This window comes from Podarcis tiliguerta (genome assembly GCF_965153285.1).
Source record: "Podarcis tiliguerta genome assembly, chromosome: W".
NCBI lineage: Eukaryota > Metazoa > Chordata > Lepidosauria > Squamata > Lacertidae > Podarcis > Podarcis tiliguerta.
The window spans coordinates 6,391,558-6,406,903 of record NC_139552.1 but is presented as its reverse complement, the minus strand read 5'-3'; the positions used below and the strand labels follow the sequence as shown (position 1 = coordinate 6,406,903).

At 42.0% G+C, this 15,346-nt stretch overlaps 1 protein-coding gene across 1 annotated transcript; it reads right to left on the bottom strand.

The window, feature by feature from the left end:
• Window positions 1-5,826: 5,826 nt before the first annotated feature.
• LOC310668821 (large ribosomal subunit protein eL8-like) lies at window positions 5,827-14,949 on the bottom strand. The gene is made up of 8 exons (XM_083422137.1): window positions 14,912-14,949; window positions 14,533-14,653; window positions 11,177-11,326; window positions 10,337-10,477; window positions 9,737-9,816; window positions 7,285-7,415; window positions 6,556-6,625; window positions 5,827-5,989 (listed from the first exon to the last, which is right to left on the bottom strand). The coding sequence occupies exons 1-8, from the start codon at window positions 14,912-14,914 to the stop codon at window positions 5,885-5,887; spliced, it is 801 nt and encodes a 266-aa protein (XP_083278263.1). The 5' UTR covers window positions 14,915-14,949; the 3' UTR covers window positions 5,827-5,884.
• Between the last annotated feature and the right edge of the window lie 397 nt (window positions 14,950-15,346).

The window sequence follows — 15,346 nt, the reverse complement described above, 5'->3', positions numbered from 1 at the left end:
AAACGACGTGGCCATAACTCAAAAACTTGACCTGATTGAGCAAAACCAATGTGATTTTTGGATTCAGCGCATCAGATTCGTCCTAAATCAGCTGAAAAAACGCAGACAACAAATTTGTTGTTGACCAGTATAATGATTTAATGTTTCTTTTCTGTTATGTATTATTTCACTATTTATGATGGAAAATCTAAATAAATAAATAACCTGATTCTCATCAAGGCCACCATCAAAATAAGTTAAATGCACTGATGTATATTTTGCAGTTTCCATGACTCTGGTTCTCACTTTTGGGAAATGATTGGTTATTGAATGGCCAAATCAATGTGCCAAATAAAAGCAATGATGCATTGCAGGGGTTACACTGGATGACCCTTGGGTAGGGTTGCCATGTCTGATAAGTCCCAGACATGTTCTTTTGGGGCCCAACAGGCCCATCCAGGGGTACTTATAAATTTTAAAGGAAATGTCTGTGTTGGGGGGACAGTATTTACCGTATTTTTCCCTCTATAAGATGCACTTTATCCCTCCTAAAAAGAGGAAATGTATGTGCGTCTTATGGAGCGAATGCAGGCTGCGAAGCTATCCCGGAAGCCAAAACAGCAAGCAGGATTGCTGCACAGGAATCCCTCTTGCTGTTCTGGCTTCAGGGATAGCCGCGCAAAGCCTCTTCAACAACATTTGATTCAGAAATATTTTTTTTCTTGTTTTCCTCCTCTAAAAACTAGGTGCGTCTTATAGAACGAAAAATACGGTATTTTGCCAACTTGGGCTGCTCTGCACACAGTGGCCGCTGCCAGCCTGAGCCAGAAGCGTACAGGCACTCTGCATTCCCTGGCTGCCGCCAGCCTGAACTTTATTGCTGTGGCCCCGCACGCCCCTTTCCCCAGGTCACTGTCCTTTTTGTACTCAATATATGGCAACCCTTTGCATACATTACTGACCCTAAAATTGTGTGCCCTTCGCAGGTTAACCTTGTGTCTTAACACTAGCTTTCTCCCTTCTTTGCAGGTATGGTTTGTGTGCAGCCACCTCCTACATGTGGTACAATAAATTCATTCAGAAGGTTCACCTCGAAGACTTACAACTCCTTGGTGCAAGATTGGCCTCAAAATGCTCACAGGAGCTGCAGCCAGTCTGAGAGGTCACTACTTTATAAAGAGGAACAGGCCTTCTGACTTGATTGCAGCACTTCAGTGACCAGAGCAAGCAGACCCAAGCAAGGAAGACTCTTGTGTTCTGCTGAAAGTTGGCTGCAATATATTAGAGCTGCAGTGTTACCCGACTGACCTGGGAGTAAGCCCCACTGAATTCAGTAGGACTCACTTCTGGGTAGGCATGGTTAAGGGAGGAATTGGGATGATGGGGGCCTTAACAGGGAAGGTGAAAGCCTTTCAAATTGTAGTGCTTATCTTGGGTTGTTTAATGCTATGTAATCAGAAATGGCATGAAGGAAATCAGGATTAAAGAGTATTAGTGTTTGTGCAAATCAGCATGTTGCTGATACCAAGGAGGAGACAGGGGACTCCCCTGAGAAGGAGGCTAGTTCACCAACACAGGAGCCCGATATGTGGAGAAACGTGACTCAAAGAAGTAGGAGGCCCAGGGTTCGCTCTGATTGTCTAGAAATACACAATCGCTTTGAGGTCCTCTCCCCTAGCATGGAAGACGAAGAGCAGACTCCATTTGAGGATCTCTCCCTCATTACAGTCGATCACGTATATGAAGATGAGCAGCAAAGTCAGTCCTCAGGGAATGTGCAGGCGACCTTGGAACGGACCGCTCACGGAAGAACCCTGACCAAACCTAAGAGAAGGCGTGTAGTGGTGATAGGGGATTCCCTACTGAGGGGAACAGAAGCAGTGATCTGTGGGCCTGACAAGATGTCTCGGGAAGTGTGCTGTCTCCCCGGGGCTAAGATCCAAGATGTAACTGAACGACTGCAAGGAATCATAAAACCCACTGACAAATACCCCTTCCTCTTGGTTCATGTGGGAACCAATGACACTGCAAGCAATAGCCTCCAGAAGATCAAAAGAGACTACGAGGCTCTGGGCAGGAAATTGAAGCAATTAAATGCACAAATCGTCATCTCATCTGTCCTCCCAGTTGAACGACGTGGCCCAGGGAGAGAGAGGAAAATAGTGGAAGTAAACAGCTGGCTTCGCAAATGGTGTAAACAGGAACGGTTTGGATTCTTAGATCACGGACTGCAGTTTCTTGAGGATGGACTTCTGGCAAGCGATGGGCTGCACCTCACAACGGTTGGGAGGAATGTTTTTGCCAAAAAACTCAGAAACCTCATCAGGAGGGCTTTAAACTGACTAATGTGGGGGAGGAAGACAGTGCTCCTGAAGGAAGGAGTCTATTAATTGATGAAGATGATCATCCAAATGTCATAGACCAAATGGAGCAAACAGCAAGCAGACCTAGTGGTGGGAGGAAAAAATCCTTAAATAAGAGTCACGGGGGAATGACTAATGGACTTCAATGTCTGTACACTAATGCACAAAGCATGGGAAATAAACAAGATGAGCTTGAGCTCTTGGTACAGCAAACTAAATATGACATAATAGGCATCACTGAAACCTGGTGGGATAAGTCCCACGATTGGAATGTAAAAATGGAGGGATACAATCTATTTCAGAGAAACAGACCAGACAAGAAAGGAGGAGGAGTGGCGTTATATGTCAGGGATGTGTATACCTGTGAAGAGATCCAAGATTTAGAACCTCAAAACCAAAGTGAGAGCATTTGGGTCAAAATTAAGGGAGAGAAGAATAATAGTGACCTCATTGTGGGAGTTTACTATAGATCCCCAAGCCAAACGGAGGACATAGATGATGCCTTCCTGGAACAGATGGCCAAGCATGCAAAAGGAAGGGAGATAGTAGTAATGGGGGACTTCAATTACCCGGATATTTGTTGGATGTCAAACTCAGCCAAGAGCATAAGGTCAAACAGATTCCTCACTGGCCTTGCAGACAACTTCATTGTCCAGAAAGTGGGAGAAGCAACAAGAGGAACAGCCATTTTAGATCTGGTCCTAACCAATGTCGATGACCTGGTTAATGGGGTAGAAGTGGAAGGATCATTAGGCGCAAGTGATCATGCTCTTCTGAAGTTTACTATACAACGGAAAGGAGCAGCCAAGCATACTAGGACTCAATTTCTTGACTTTAAGAAAGCCGACTTCATAAAACTTAGGGAAGTGCTGGGTGAGATCCCATGGACAGTAATACTAAAAGGAAAGGGAGTTCATGATGGCTGGGAGTTTGTTAAGAGGGAGATAGTAAAAGCACAACTTCAGGCAATACCAATGAGACGGAAACATGGAAGGTGCCTAAAGAAGCCAGGGTGGCTATCTAAAGAACTTTTAACTGAGTTAAGATTAAAAAAGGATGTGTACAAAAAATGGAAAAGGGGGGAAACCACCAAAGAGGAATTCAAACAAATAGCCAGCACGTGTAGACACAAAGTCAGAAAAGCTAAAGCACAGAATGAACTCAGGCTTGCTAGAGAGGTTAAAAGCAACAAAAAAGGCTTCTATGGGTATGTTCGTAGCAAAAGGAAGAACAAAGAAACAGTGGGGTCACTCAGAGGAGAAGATGGTGAAATGCAAACAGGGGACACAGAAAGGGCAGAACTCCTCAATGCCTTCTTTGCCTCAGTCTTCTCCGATAAAGAAAACAATGCCCGACCTGAAGAATTTGGAGGAAATGATTCAGCAGAGGAAACACAGCCCAGAATAACTAAGGAGATAGTACAAGAATACTTGGCTAGTTTAGATGTATTCAAGTCTCCAGGGCCAGATGAACTGCATCCAAGAGTATTAAAAGAACTGGCAGATGTGATCTCAGAACCACTGGCAGTCATCTTTGAGAATTCCTGGAGAACAGGCGAAGTCCCGGCAGACTGGAGGAGGGCAAATGTTGTCCCTATTTTCAAAAAGGGGAAAAGAGAGGACCCAAATAATTACCGCCCAGTCAGTCTGACATCAATACCAGGGAAGATTCTGGAGCAGATCATTAAGCAAACAATCTGTGAGCACCTAGAAAGGAATGCTGTGATCACCAATAGTCAGCATGGATTTCTGAAAAATAAGTCATGTCAGACTAACCTGATCTCATTTTTTGACAGAATTACAAGCCTGGTAGATGAAGGGAACGCAGTGGATGTAGTCTACCTTGATTTCAGCAAGGCATTTGACAAGGTGCCCCATGATATTCTTGTAAAGAAGCTGGTAAAATGCGGTCTTGACTATGCTACCACTCAGTGGATTTGTAACTGGCTGACTGACCGGACCCAAAGGGTGCTCATCAATGGTTCCTCTTCATCCTGGAGAAGAGTGACTAGTGGGGTGCCACAGGGTTCTGTCTTGGGCCCGGTCTTATTCAACATCTTTATCAACGACTTGGATGATGGACTCAAGGGCATCCTGATCAAATTTGCAGATGACACTAAACTGGGAGGGGTGGCTAACACCCCAGAAGACAGGATCACACTTCAAAACGACCTTGACAGATTAGAGAACTGGGCCAAAACAAACAAGATGAATTTTAACAGGGAGAAATGTAAAGTATTGCACTTGGGCAAAAAAAATGAGAGGCACAAATACAAGATGGGTGACACCTGGCTTGAGAGCAGTACATGTGAAAAGGATCTAGGAGTCTTGGTTGACCACAAACTTAACATGAGCCAACAGTGTGACGCGGCAGCTAAAAAAGCCAATGCAATTCTGGGCTGCATCAATAGGAGTATAGCATCTAGATCAAGGGAAGTTATAGTGCCACTGTATTCTGCTCTGGTCAGACCTCACCTGGAGTACTGTGTCCAGTTCTGGGCGCCACAGTTCAAGAAGGACACTGACAAACTAGAACGTGTGCAGAGGAGGGCAACCAAAATGGTCAAAGGCCTGGAAACAATGCCTTATGAGGATCGGCTAAGGGAGCTGGGCATGTTTAGCCTGGAGAAGAGGAGGTTAAGGGGTGATATGATAGCCATGTTCAAATATATAAAAGGATGTCACATAGAGGAGGGAGAAAGGTTGTTTTCTGCTGCTCCAGAGAAGCGGACACGGAGCAATGGATACAAACTACAAGAAAGAAGATTCCACCTAAACATTAGGAAGAACTTCCTGACAGTAAGAGCTGTTCGACAGTGGAATTTGCTGCCAAGGAGTGTGGTGGAGTCTCCTTCTTTGGAGGTCTTTAAGCAGAGGCTTGACAACCATATGTCAGGAGTGCTCTGATGGTGTTTCCTGCTTGGCAGGGGGTTGGACTCGATGACCCTTGTGGTCTCTTCCAACTCTATGATTCTATGATTCTATGATACAATATGATGCAAAGTTCCATGTAATGAAGTAGTAAATAAATCATGTCGCATATACAGCTTTGTTTCTTCTTGGCAACAATAATGACACCAAGTCCCTATCAAAAAGAAGTATTGTAAACTTCTGAAGTTCATAGTTGTGGGGTATTTCAATTGCACTCTTCCCCTGTGAGCTGATTGATTTCTGTTGTCTTGTCAAGGCAGCTTATGAAATGTTCTAGAACCCAATATACTTGCAGCTAACATTGGCCAAAGCTCCAACATTGGCCAAAGCAGGTGAGCTTTCACACCTGCAGAGATAAGCTTCCAGGGTGCTCATTACTGGCGCAAATCTTAAATTCTCTCCCCTTGGGACGGAAAATGGAGAAAGGAACGCTGGAATAATTTCTTCTTAGGTGCTATGGAATCCCCCTTTACTAGACAAGGCTACCATAAGACATAACTGACAGAACACCACACTCTAATCACTAAAAACTTACAGAAAACAGCTGGAACACATTTTGTTTGCAGTATTTTATTTTTATGGGAATAATTTCTTGAGGCAAATCGGATACATCTATCCAAGTTTAGTGGCCAGTTCTTTAGCCTTGGCTTTTTCAAGCTTAGCAATGCGGGCAACTGACTTCGGCCCCAGAAGATTGCCGCCCCAGTGACGACGAATCTGGAAGGAAAAAAGATTGCTCACATGTCAAAGTGACATAATTTTCTTGAGGATTTAACATTCACAGCAATAACCTGAGTGTCGGCTTTTAAGTACAAATTAGATGCAAAAACTACTACTGGAACAGAGACTCAAATCAACTCCACTTCATACATTACAGCTGTGCTCTAACAAGTAGTAACAGTTCCAAACATTGTAGTACTATAGACACAGACTCTGGAATATTGCTAACAGGCTGTGTAACTCAATGGTGGCTCAAGTCCTTTTCTTTTCTCCTGTGGGCATTTTTAGATTCTCAATCCTGTTATCTTGTCCAAAATATTTTTAGATGCTACCAGCTCAGTGGGTCAACATGATACTGCTGTTCACTCACATTATTTCTGCTACATGAGGGAATTCTCTACACAGGGCTGGAATGAATATTCATATTGGAGGCTGCTAGCAAGCCATTCCTGATTTCAGCAAGCTGGACAGTGGTCATGCCACTGCAAGGGAGGGGGGGGGGCACTTTCCAAAAGCTGACAAATTAGTCAATATACCCACAGATCCTATAGGCACAATCTTACCTCATCGTATCTCTCATTGTAGTTGGTCTTGACAGCTTCCACGAGTTTAGCTAGAGCTCCCTTGTCCTCGCTGCAAAGGAGAAGACAGATTCAACAAGCCAGCAATTGAGTTTGAGTTCTCCAAGCAGATTACAATTTGAAATACTGCTTTAAGTGCCACTTTTCAGGGCAACGTTCTCTTAAAAGTTCATTTAGCTTCAGCAGTTGTGTTCATTCAATGACATTAGACACAAAGCAGACCCCTACAAATGACTAACAAGTCCCTTAATTTCTAAGGGTTGCATCCAATTTAGTCCTACTCAGAGTAGACACACTGAAATTAGTGGCTTCAAGTTAGGCATGTCCATTATTTTCAATGGGTCGGCTCTGAGTAAGACTCAATCCAATGGTTTGAACGTAACACCCATTATGGTCCACTTTAGGGTGAACCTCTAAGTAAAAACACAGTTTGATGCCACACTAAGCTAGCAGCAATAATGCCAACTTTTAAGCTTTACATGCAGTCAATGCCCTGCAGGCCTGGGGTCATGCAGTAGTTACCAATATTGGAACCAACTGCTCAACTGGCACGTGAACTTAGCATTTCCAGATCCGGAAGGAGGAAAGGCTGCAGCTTTAACAGCTGTTTAGCTTGCGGTTAAAGGTGTAACTGCCCCAAACCATACCAGCCTCTTCAGTTTCTTTATTTGAATTAGAAAATAGGTGGAAAATGTTTTCAAGGCTACTTACGGATTAACCTGAGTGAAGGCAACACAGGTACAGGTCTTTCGGTGGACAAGGCAGCCCAGCCTTGCCTTGCCTTTGATGATGCAATAGGGCACTCCCATTTTTCTGCACAAGGCAGGCAAGAAAACTACCAGCTGGATCAGAGAGGGGAGAAGAAATGCTTTAAAGCTGGCGGTAGTTCAGTTTTTAATACAGTAGGAATTAGGAACTGTGGCCCTCCAGACTTTACTGGACTCCTAACTCCCATCAGCCCCAGTGGTTAGGGATGATGGGAGCAGGAGTCTAACAACAGGGCTGTCCCCATCCCTGCTTTACAACAAGGGCTCTGGCAATTGCTCAGGGTTAAAAAGCTCGTATGATTTTCCTCTTCACAGATAGGGGTCAGTGTTGAATGGTCTCTTTAAATTTGAAGGTTCATTATTGTTCCACAAGATGTGTATTTCTTTAAGGGCCAGAGCAAATAATGTGACCTAGTTTTACAGCTGTGAAGCAGTATAGCAGGTGCTGTTAAGTTATGTTAATTAAGCTGTTGGGTATAGTATATAAAGAGCACCTAGCTCTCTCAGTACCCTGGTGGATGGGTTGTTGGTTGGTTCATGCTTACTGATATATTATAATTAATGTAAAAAAAGTTTTTGATTTTGTTATTAAAACCTAGCAAAAGTTATTTTGCATTCCTTGTAATGTGTGGTCTCCCCAGCACGCCTTCTGCAGCGCAACTAATCTGCAAATAGCCAACAGTCAGGTGAAGAAATTCAAGCACCATTGCAAAAGCCATATCCTGCTCTATAAAGAGTCAAATGACAGAAGGATATTTCCAAGTTTGTCGGGGGGGGGGGGGGCGCAAAAGGCCAAGGATTAAACATAAGACACTTACAGATATAAAAGAAAGAGGCGGGTTTGCCCTGCCAGACTTTAAACTGTACTATGATGCTGCGTGTTTGGTGTGGATTAGGGACTGGATAAAACTGGAAAAGGAAGAAGCACTACATTTGGAAGGCCATGATAACAGATTTGGATGGCATGCATATTTATGGTATGGGAAACGGAAAGTCCACAAAGGATTTTATAATCATATAATCAGGAGATCATTAATGAGGGTGTGGGAGAGATAAAAAAAGACCTATTAGAACAAAAAACACCCTGGTGGTCATCACCAATAGAAGCTTCGTTGCTCAAACCGCTTGGCAAAAAGGGGAAGTGGCCTACATACAGAGATTGTTGAGGATCAAGAAGGAAAATGGAAATTAAAAGATTATGAGGAAATAAAAGATCATTTTCAGAGTTGGTTACACTACAGACCATTACATGAGATGCACAAAGAAGACAACAAGAAAGGGTTTAGTATACAACTTCTAGATTTCAAAAGGATGTTATAGAAGAAGTGAAGCTGTTGAAGAAAATGTATAGTATTTTGCTAGAATGGGAAACAAAAGATGAGGTCAATTTGGTCATGATCAAATGGGCAAAAGATATAGGACATAAGATACAATTTGAGGACTGGGAAAAATTGTGGAAAGTAAATTTGAAATTTACAGATTGTTCTCCTTTGAAAGAAAATTATATGAAAATGATGTATAGATGGTATATTGCACCAGTACAGATATTGTAGAGAAGTTAAATTTTTTTGGGAAATGATAAACAATGAATTGAAAAAAATGTTCAAAACGACATTTGTAAAAAAAAACCAGAAGCATTTCTGTTAGGAGCTGTAGGACAAGACCTGCCAAGAAAAACAAAGAACCTATTTATGTATGCTACAACAGCAGCAAGAGTCTTGATAGAACAAGGATGGAAGAACGAGGAAATCCCAACGAAAGAACAGTGGCAAGAAAAATTGATGAGTTACGCAGAGCTCGCTAAATTGACATACAAATTGCGGGACAAAGACAACTGTGACTTTAAGGAAGAATGGGAGCTTTTTACAAATTATCTAAAGACAACAAAATGAACTGGACTCCTCGGCAGGTTTTCAATAAACATACACAAATTTATTGGTTGATAACAGGGTAGATAATGTAAGGATATGTATAATTTCATAACATGCAGAGAATAATATGTGCAGAGACATCAGAGAGAGGAGCTGAGGGAAGACTCGGGGGGGGGGGGGAACGGGGGAAATAATAATATGATATGTTTTGATAATTTGTTATGTTGAAATGGTTAATATTTTTTTTTTAAAAAAAAGAGCCAAGTTTGAAAATTTGTTAACAGGACTCTGATGTTTTCCAAAGTAAGTTGTACAGCCAAGCACACTTCAACAGTAACCATAGTGAGCTGGCAACATTAAGAATTATCTAGAGCAGGAGTGGGTGACCATTTTGTTCAAGCTAAGGAAAGAAACAGCAGAAAACACCCGTACAAGAATGCAGTGGCTGCTATTCATTTAAAAAACCACTTAGCAGCATAAATCTGAGCTTTTGGGTACAAGACCCCGACTCTTGCACCTCCTTACCTCAACAGGGTCTACATCGTGTGCAATCACCACCAGCTGCGCCTTCTTGTTCTCCACCAGAGTTGTAACGGTGTTGACACCTGCAGAAAAAGCGAGTTAACTTGAGTGTGCTACAAAAGTTTGTTTTCCCAGGCAAAAATAAAGAAATCCAAAGCTCCCTGTCTGCGGAAAAGCACAGTGGCTCAAGTGGTGTTAACAAAGCACCAAGCTGCCAGCTTTTCCTAGCCATGTCAAGGACTAGAGGAAGGGCCTGCTACTGCTCAGGGTTAAAAAGTTCTATGTTATGCTCTTCAGTCTGCAGTTCAGGTGAAGAAATTCATACATCATCGTGGTAGGCAGTGTGATGCAGTGGTTAGCTGGGCGAAACCAGGGTTCAAACCGCAACTCAACCATGGAGCTCACTGGGCAACCTTGGGCCAGTCACTGTATTTCAACCCAGCCTACCCTACAGGGTTGTTTGCGAGGGTAAAATGAGGAGGGGGAGAACCATCTACGCCATCTTGAACTTTTTGGATATAAGCACAATAAATAAATACGGCTAGTTGTCCAAGCTTTCATTCAACCAGGTTTAAATGTATAAATATAAAGTAGGAAGGTTACCTGCTCTGAGCACAGGAGGCCTCCTGGTAGGGACGTCACCTTTCCCTGCAGCCTTTTGCTCTGCACGGGCCCGCAGCCTCTGCTCGTTCTCTTGCTTCATCTCAGGCCTGTATTTGTGGGCCAAATTCAGAAGCTGAGTAGCTGTGGAAGACAACAGGAACCGTTCAGAGGAAAGCCTCTCTCTTAAACACCATGTTCCCGTTATCCCCCTCCCCTAAAGGACATGACTTTTGTGCATCAGTGATCTTGGTGGTTGGCAGTCATCAAGGAAGTTCAGATAGCAAATATTTTGCTGGCATCATCTGCACACAAAGGAAAACCCTTCCTTACTACAAAAAGGTAAAGGGACCCCTGACCATTAGGTCCAGTCGTGGATGACTCTAGGGTTGCGGTGCTCATCTCGCTTTATTGGCCGAGGGAGCAGGCGTACAGCTTCCAGGTCATGTGGCCATCATGACTAAGCCGCTTCTGGCGAACCAGAGCAGCACATGGAAACGCTGTTTACCTTCCCGCTGGAGCAGTATCTATTTGCATTTTGTGCTTTCGAACTGCTAGGTTGGCAGGAGCAGGGACTGAGCAACGGGAGCTCACCCCATCGTGGGGATTTAAACCGCCGACCTTCTGATTGGCAAGCCCAAGGCTCTGTGGTTTAACCCACAGCGCCACCCGCGTCCCTACCTTTCTTACTATAGCACTGTGTAAAACTAGTTCTCTCACACTTGCCTCTTTCCAGCAAACTCCCAAAACATGGGGTGCACATTCAATTCAAAGAATCTGAGCAGCTACCCCACCTCCTTCTGCAAGTCCACCTTAGAGCCAAGGAAAGGAGCCGGCCTTCACCTGTTTGACGGTCCAATGCTTGAGTGAACTGGTTAACTGCTGGAGGCACCTTCAACCTTTTGTAGAGGATGGCTCTTTGGCGCTGAAGTCGGATATAATGAGGCCATTTCACAAAGCGAGTCAGGTCCCGTTTGGGCTGAATGTCCTGCCCTGAAAGGCAAAATGACAACTCAAAATAATTGCTTCCTTAGCAATTACTGGTTATCCTTTTGTATTCCTGGTTTTCAGCCCAGAGCAAAGGTGGCAGGAGCATCAGCGATCTTGGTGGAGAAGATTGTCAGCAGCATCACTCTGATAGCAAATATTCTTTTGCATCATTTGCTCACAGCCCGGAGAAGCTTGGTCTTCCAAAACATAGTGGAAACACCAGGCCCTTCTAAATTCCTGCCAAAAAGTTTGCTGTTACATAAATCCTAATTTAGATAGAAATACACTGATAAAGAAAACATATTTAGCGAGACAAGAAATTAAGAAATATATGATAGATTTAAATTTAAAAGATCTGTGGAAACTAATGCACCCTACCAAAGGAGAATTCACTTTCTTATCACCAGTGCATCAGAATTTCTTTCAATAAGACCAATTTTTAGCATCATCCTCAATAATCAAATCCACGATGTGTATCAGATCACAGCGCAGTAATCTTGAAATGTGAATTTAGGAAAACAGCAAAGGTAAAAAAATGTTTCCCTTCTCAATGATGAAGGATTTATACAACATATGTGAACAGAAACTATATAATATTTTGATTCTAATTCTGCAACAGCTTCTGCAAGACTATTTGAATGGGAAGCATATAAAATGTATATGTGTGGCCAAATTATTGCATATTCCTCTGATAAAAACAAATTAAAGAATAAAAAGGGGAAAATGTTAAAAGAGGAACTTAAGGACCTTTGAACACAAATGATTGGAAGTCCAACCACTATATTGTACAAGGAAATACCAAAAAATGAATTAAATAATATAGTAGCTCAGGAAATATGAGTGAGCAGACTGGTTTCATAAAAACAAGACAAGCCGCAGATAGTATTAGACTAGTGGTGGACTTGATACATTTAATAAAAATAAGAATCCATTTTTAATTATATCATTAGAAACTGAGAAGGCTTTCAACAAAATTTATAGACTACACAGAAGCAGCTTTAATAAATTTGGATTTCCGCTGGATTTTATAAAATGGATTAAAATACTGTACGTTTCAACCACATCTAGAGTTAAAGTAAATGGCATTATATCTGCTCTGTTTCAATTGACCCAAGGAACCAGAGAAGGGTGTCCACTTTCATGTTTGCTTTTTAATAGGTTTAGAACCCCTGGCAACATTTTGAGATTTACGTAGTTCTCAACTCAGTTAAATACAAATTAGTGTTATTTGCAGATGATATTTTGGAAAGGTATCAAGACACACTATTAATTGTTCCAAATAGGAACTGAGATGCCAGTAGGTGAAAATTTAATCACACACCTAATTAAGCAAAATCAAATTTCTACCGAATCTATTTAATTTGGGCATGTTAATACCAAGAGATATAACATAACTAGTAACAATTAATATAAATAACATCTAGACATCAATAGTTAGGGTTATTAAGCCTTACCCTTTAGAGAAGGATGAATGCCCTAAAAATGAATATTATTCCCAGATTTATCTATATTCTGAGAGGACTTCCAGTTTTTTATATCTGGGTCATATTTCCAAAAGATAAACTCTTTGTTTAGGAAATGCCTTTGGGGCTCAAAAATACAAATAATATCTTTGCAGAAAATGCAATTACTAATTAAAGAAAGTGGATTTGGAATTCTGAATTATACCACCAGGCATATTTACTGACAAGTATTATTGGAAACCTGTTGATGGTCTTAATGGGCTGGGCAGTATCAGGATCAAAATATTTGGAAGTTCAAATGACTCTTGAAACAATTAAGTCAGCTAGAAAGATATGGAATGTATTAGCCAATAAAAATAAATTTGACCCATTTTCACATGCAAAACACTCTGGAGAAAACGTGGTAATATAGAAAAGCTGCATGGGAGAAGGGTATTGACCTTGGGCAAACCACCTGATAGATGAGGAAGATTAATTTTATACATATAATGCATTAAGAGAGAAATACCATCTACCAGTTGCGGCCCAATGACAATACCGGTAGTTACAGCATCTTTTAATAATTCTGTTCGGTCCAGTGGTCTTCTCAGCTTGAGACACCTAAAATACTGGGGCAATTGGATAATTCATTTGAAACTAAGAAGGCAGTGATTACTTTTTAGATATTTAGTATCAATAAATAAATTTGATATGCAGAGTTTAAAAAATGATTGGAATAAGGAATTGGTATGTCCACTATTATGCAGACCTTGGGGAAATGTTTAAGCTTCGATATCAAACGCATCGATGAATCTTAAATTAAGACTTAAGGAGCAGAAAATATTATTCACAATCTATTGGACTCCCTTACGCTTGTATAAGAAAGTGCTATCTAATGTAGCCTTTTGCTAGAGTTGTAATATGGATAATGCTTTTTTGATACACATAGTTTTGCAATGTCTCACACTTTAAGTTTTGCGATTGATTATATAAATATGTCACTGAGGAATTTAAGATTTTCAGACGGGCATATTCTTTTGAACGATATACAGTACCCCTGTACCTATTGTATGGAAAGTGACAATGGGACAGCAAAAATAGATTCTACATGCCCTAATGGTGGCTAAGGGACCAATGAACTAGAAGAATAGTTATAATTCTCCATAATCAATAGCTTGATAACATGGCAATATTAGCAAAATATGAACAACCACTTATAGATGCACTTTCTTTGGATAAATATTTGTAACAGAATATTAAGGCTATACATTAGTCTTAATATGTACGGAAACCTAATTGAGTATTTTTTATTTTAATTCTCGTTCATATTTTCCTTTTCTAATCACTTTTTTTAAAAATGAAATTCTTCCAATGAAATATCAATTAAAAATTGCTACTCCCTAAGGCCTATGCAGGCATTTAAGAGTAGATCCCTCCTCAATGATCAACTGATGCTTGCTTTAAATTATTTTGCTTTTAACTTGCTTTTCAAAAATGATTTTACTGTATGGTTTTATACTGTTGCAAAACCTCAGCGATATATTTCTAGGATACAGAAGCATATAAATACTTGTTATAATTAGACAAATAAATAGTCACTGGTCAAAATGCAACAAAACCAGCAGTATTCCCCATATACATGTATTTTAGAGACAGGCGTGTATTTCCCACTTCCTGTGAAACGCCTATTCAGTATAGGCTCCTTGATGGATCAACAGGGCTGCAGAGACCCATCATTCCAATCCCCAATTCCTTTTTCTAACTCACCGATGCCGAAGTTCTTGGGCCTTTTCTCAAAGAGAGGATTTGCAACCTTCTTGGCCTCCTGTTTCTTGACCACAACGGGGGCCGGAGCCACCTTCTTCCCCTTGGCCTTCTTCCCCTTGGGCTGCGTAAGTTCAAAGAACGATTCAGTGAATTCCCTACCAAAAGCGGGCGAGCCGCACACACATCGGAGGCCTGCACCAGGCCCGGGCCCCCAAGCCGGTTCCCCATTTCATCCGCTCTCCCCAATACAAGGCGCCAAGGATTCGCCCGGGTGTCCCATGCCTCCCCTGCCAAAAGAAGCCCAACTATTAGCCCGTTTAGAGGACTGATGGCGGCGGATTGAGAGTCCGCCGCTACAACAACAGCCACAACAACTCACCATTTTGGCTTCAGCTTCGAAAAGGAAAGGGCAGGAAGCTCGGGGTAATATATTTAAGAGCCGCTGAGCGGGCTTTAGAAATCCGCGGAGCGGAAGTAAACTCTATAGTTATACGTCTATGGTCGTTGTGGCTTTTCACCGTAGAGATGCAAAGCTACAGAAGGCCGCTCCGCATCCATAGAGAATCCTGGTCCGTGACTAGAGCGTAATCGGTTTATGGCCGATGACAGTATCAAAGCGAGCATGCGGCTGCAAACCACACTTGCGCACGAAAGCAGGCATGAGGAATTCCCCAGTCAGTGTAGGGTTCACTTGCCACATTTATGGAACGCTCTTTCTAAGGGAGGGCTTTAAGGTCCCAGATTAAATCCCTGACATTTCCAAGTAGGGCTGGGAGATTCCCTGTCTCCATTCATGGAGAGCTGATGTCAGACA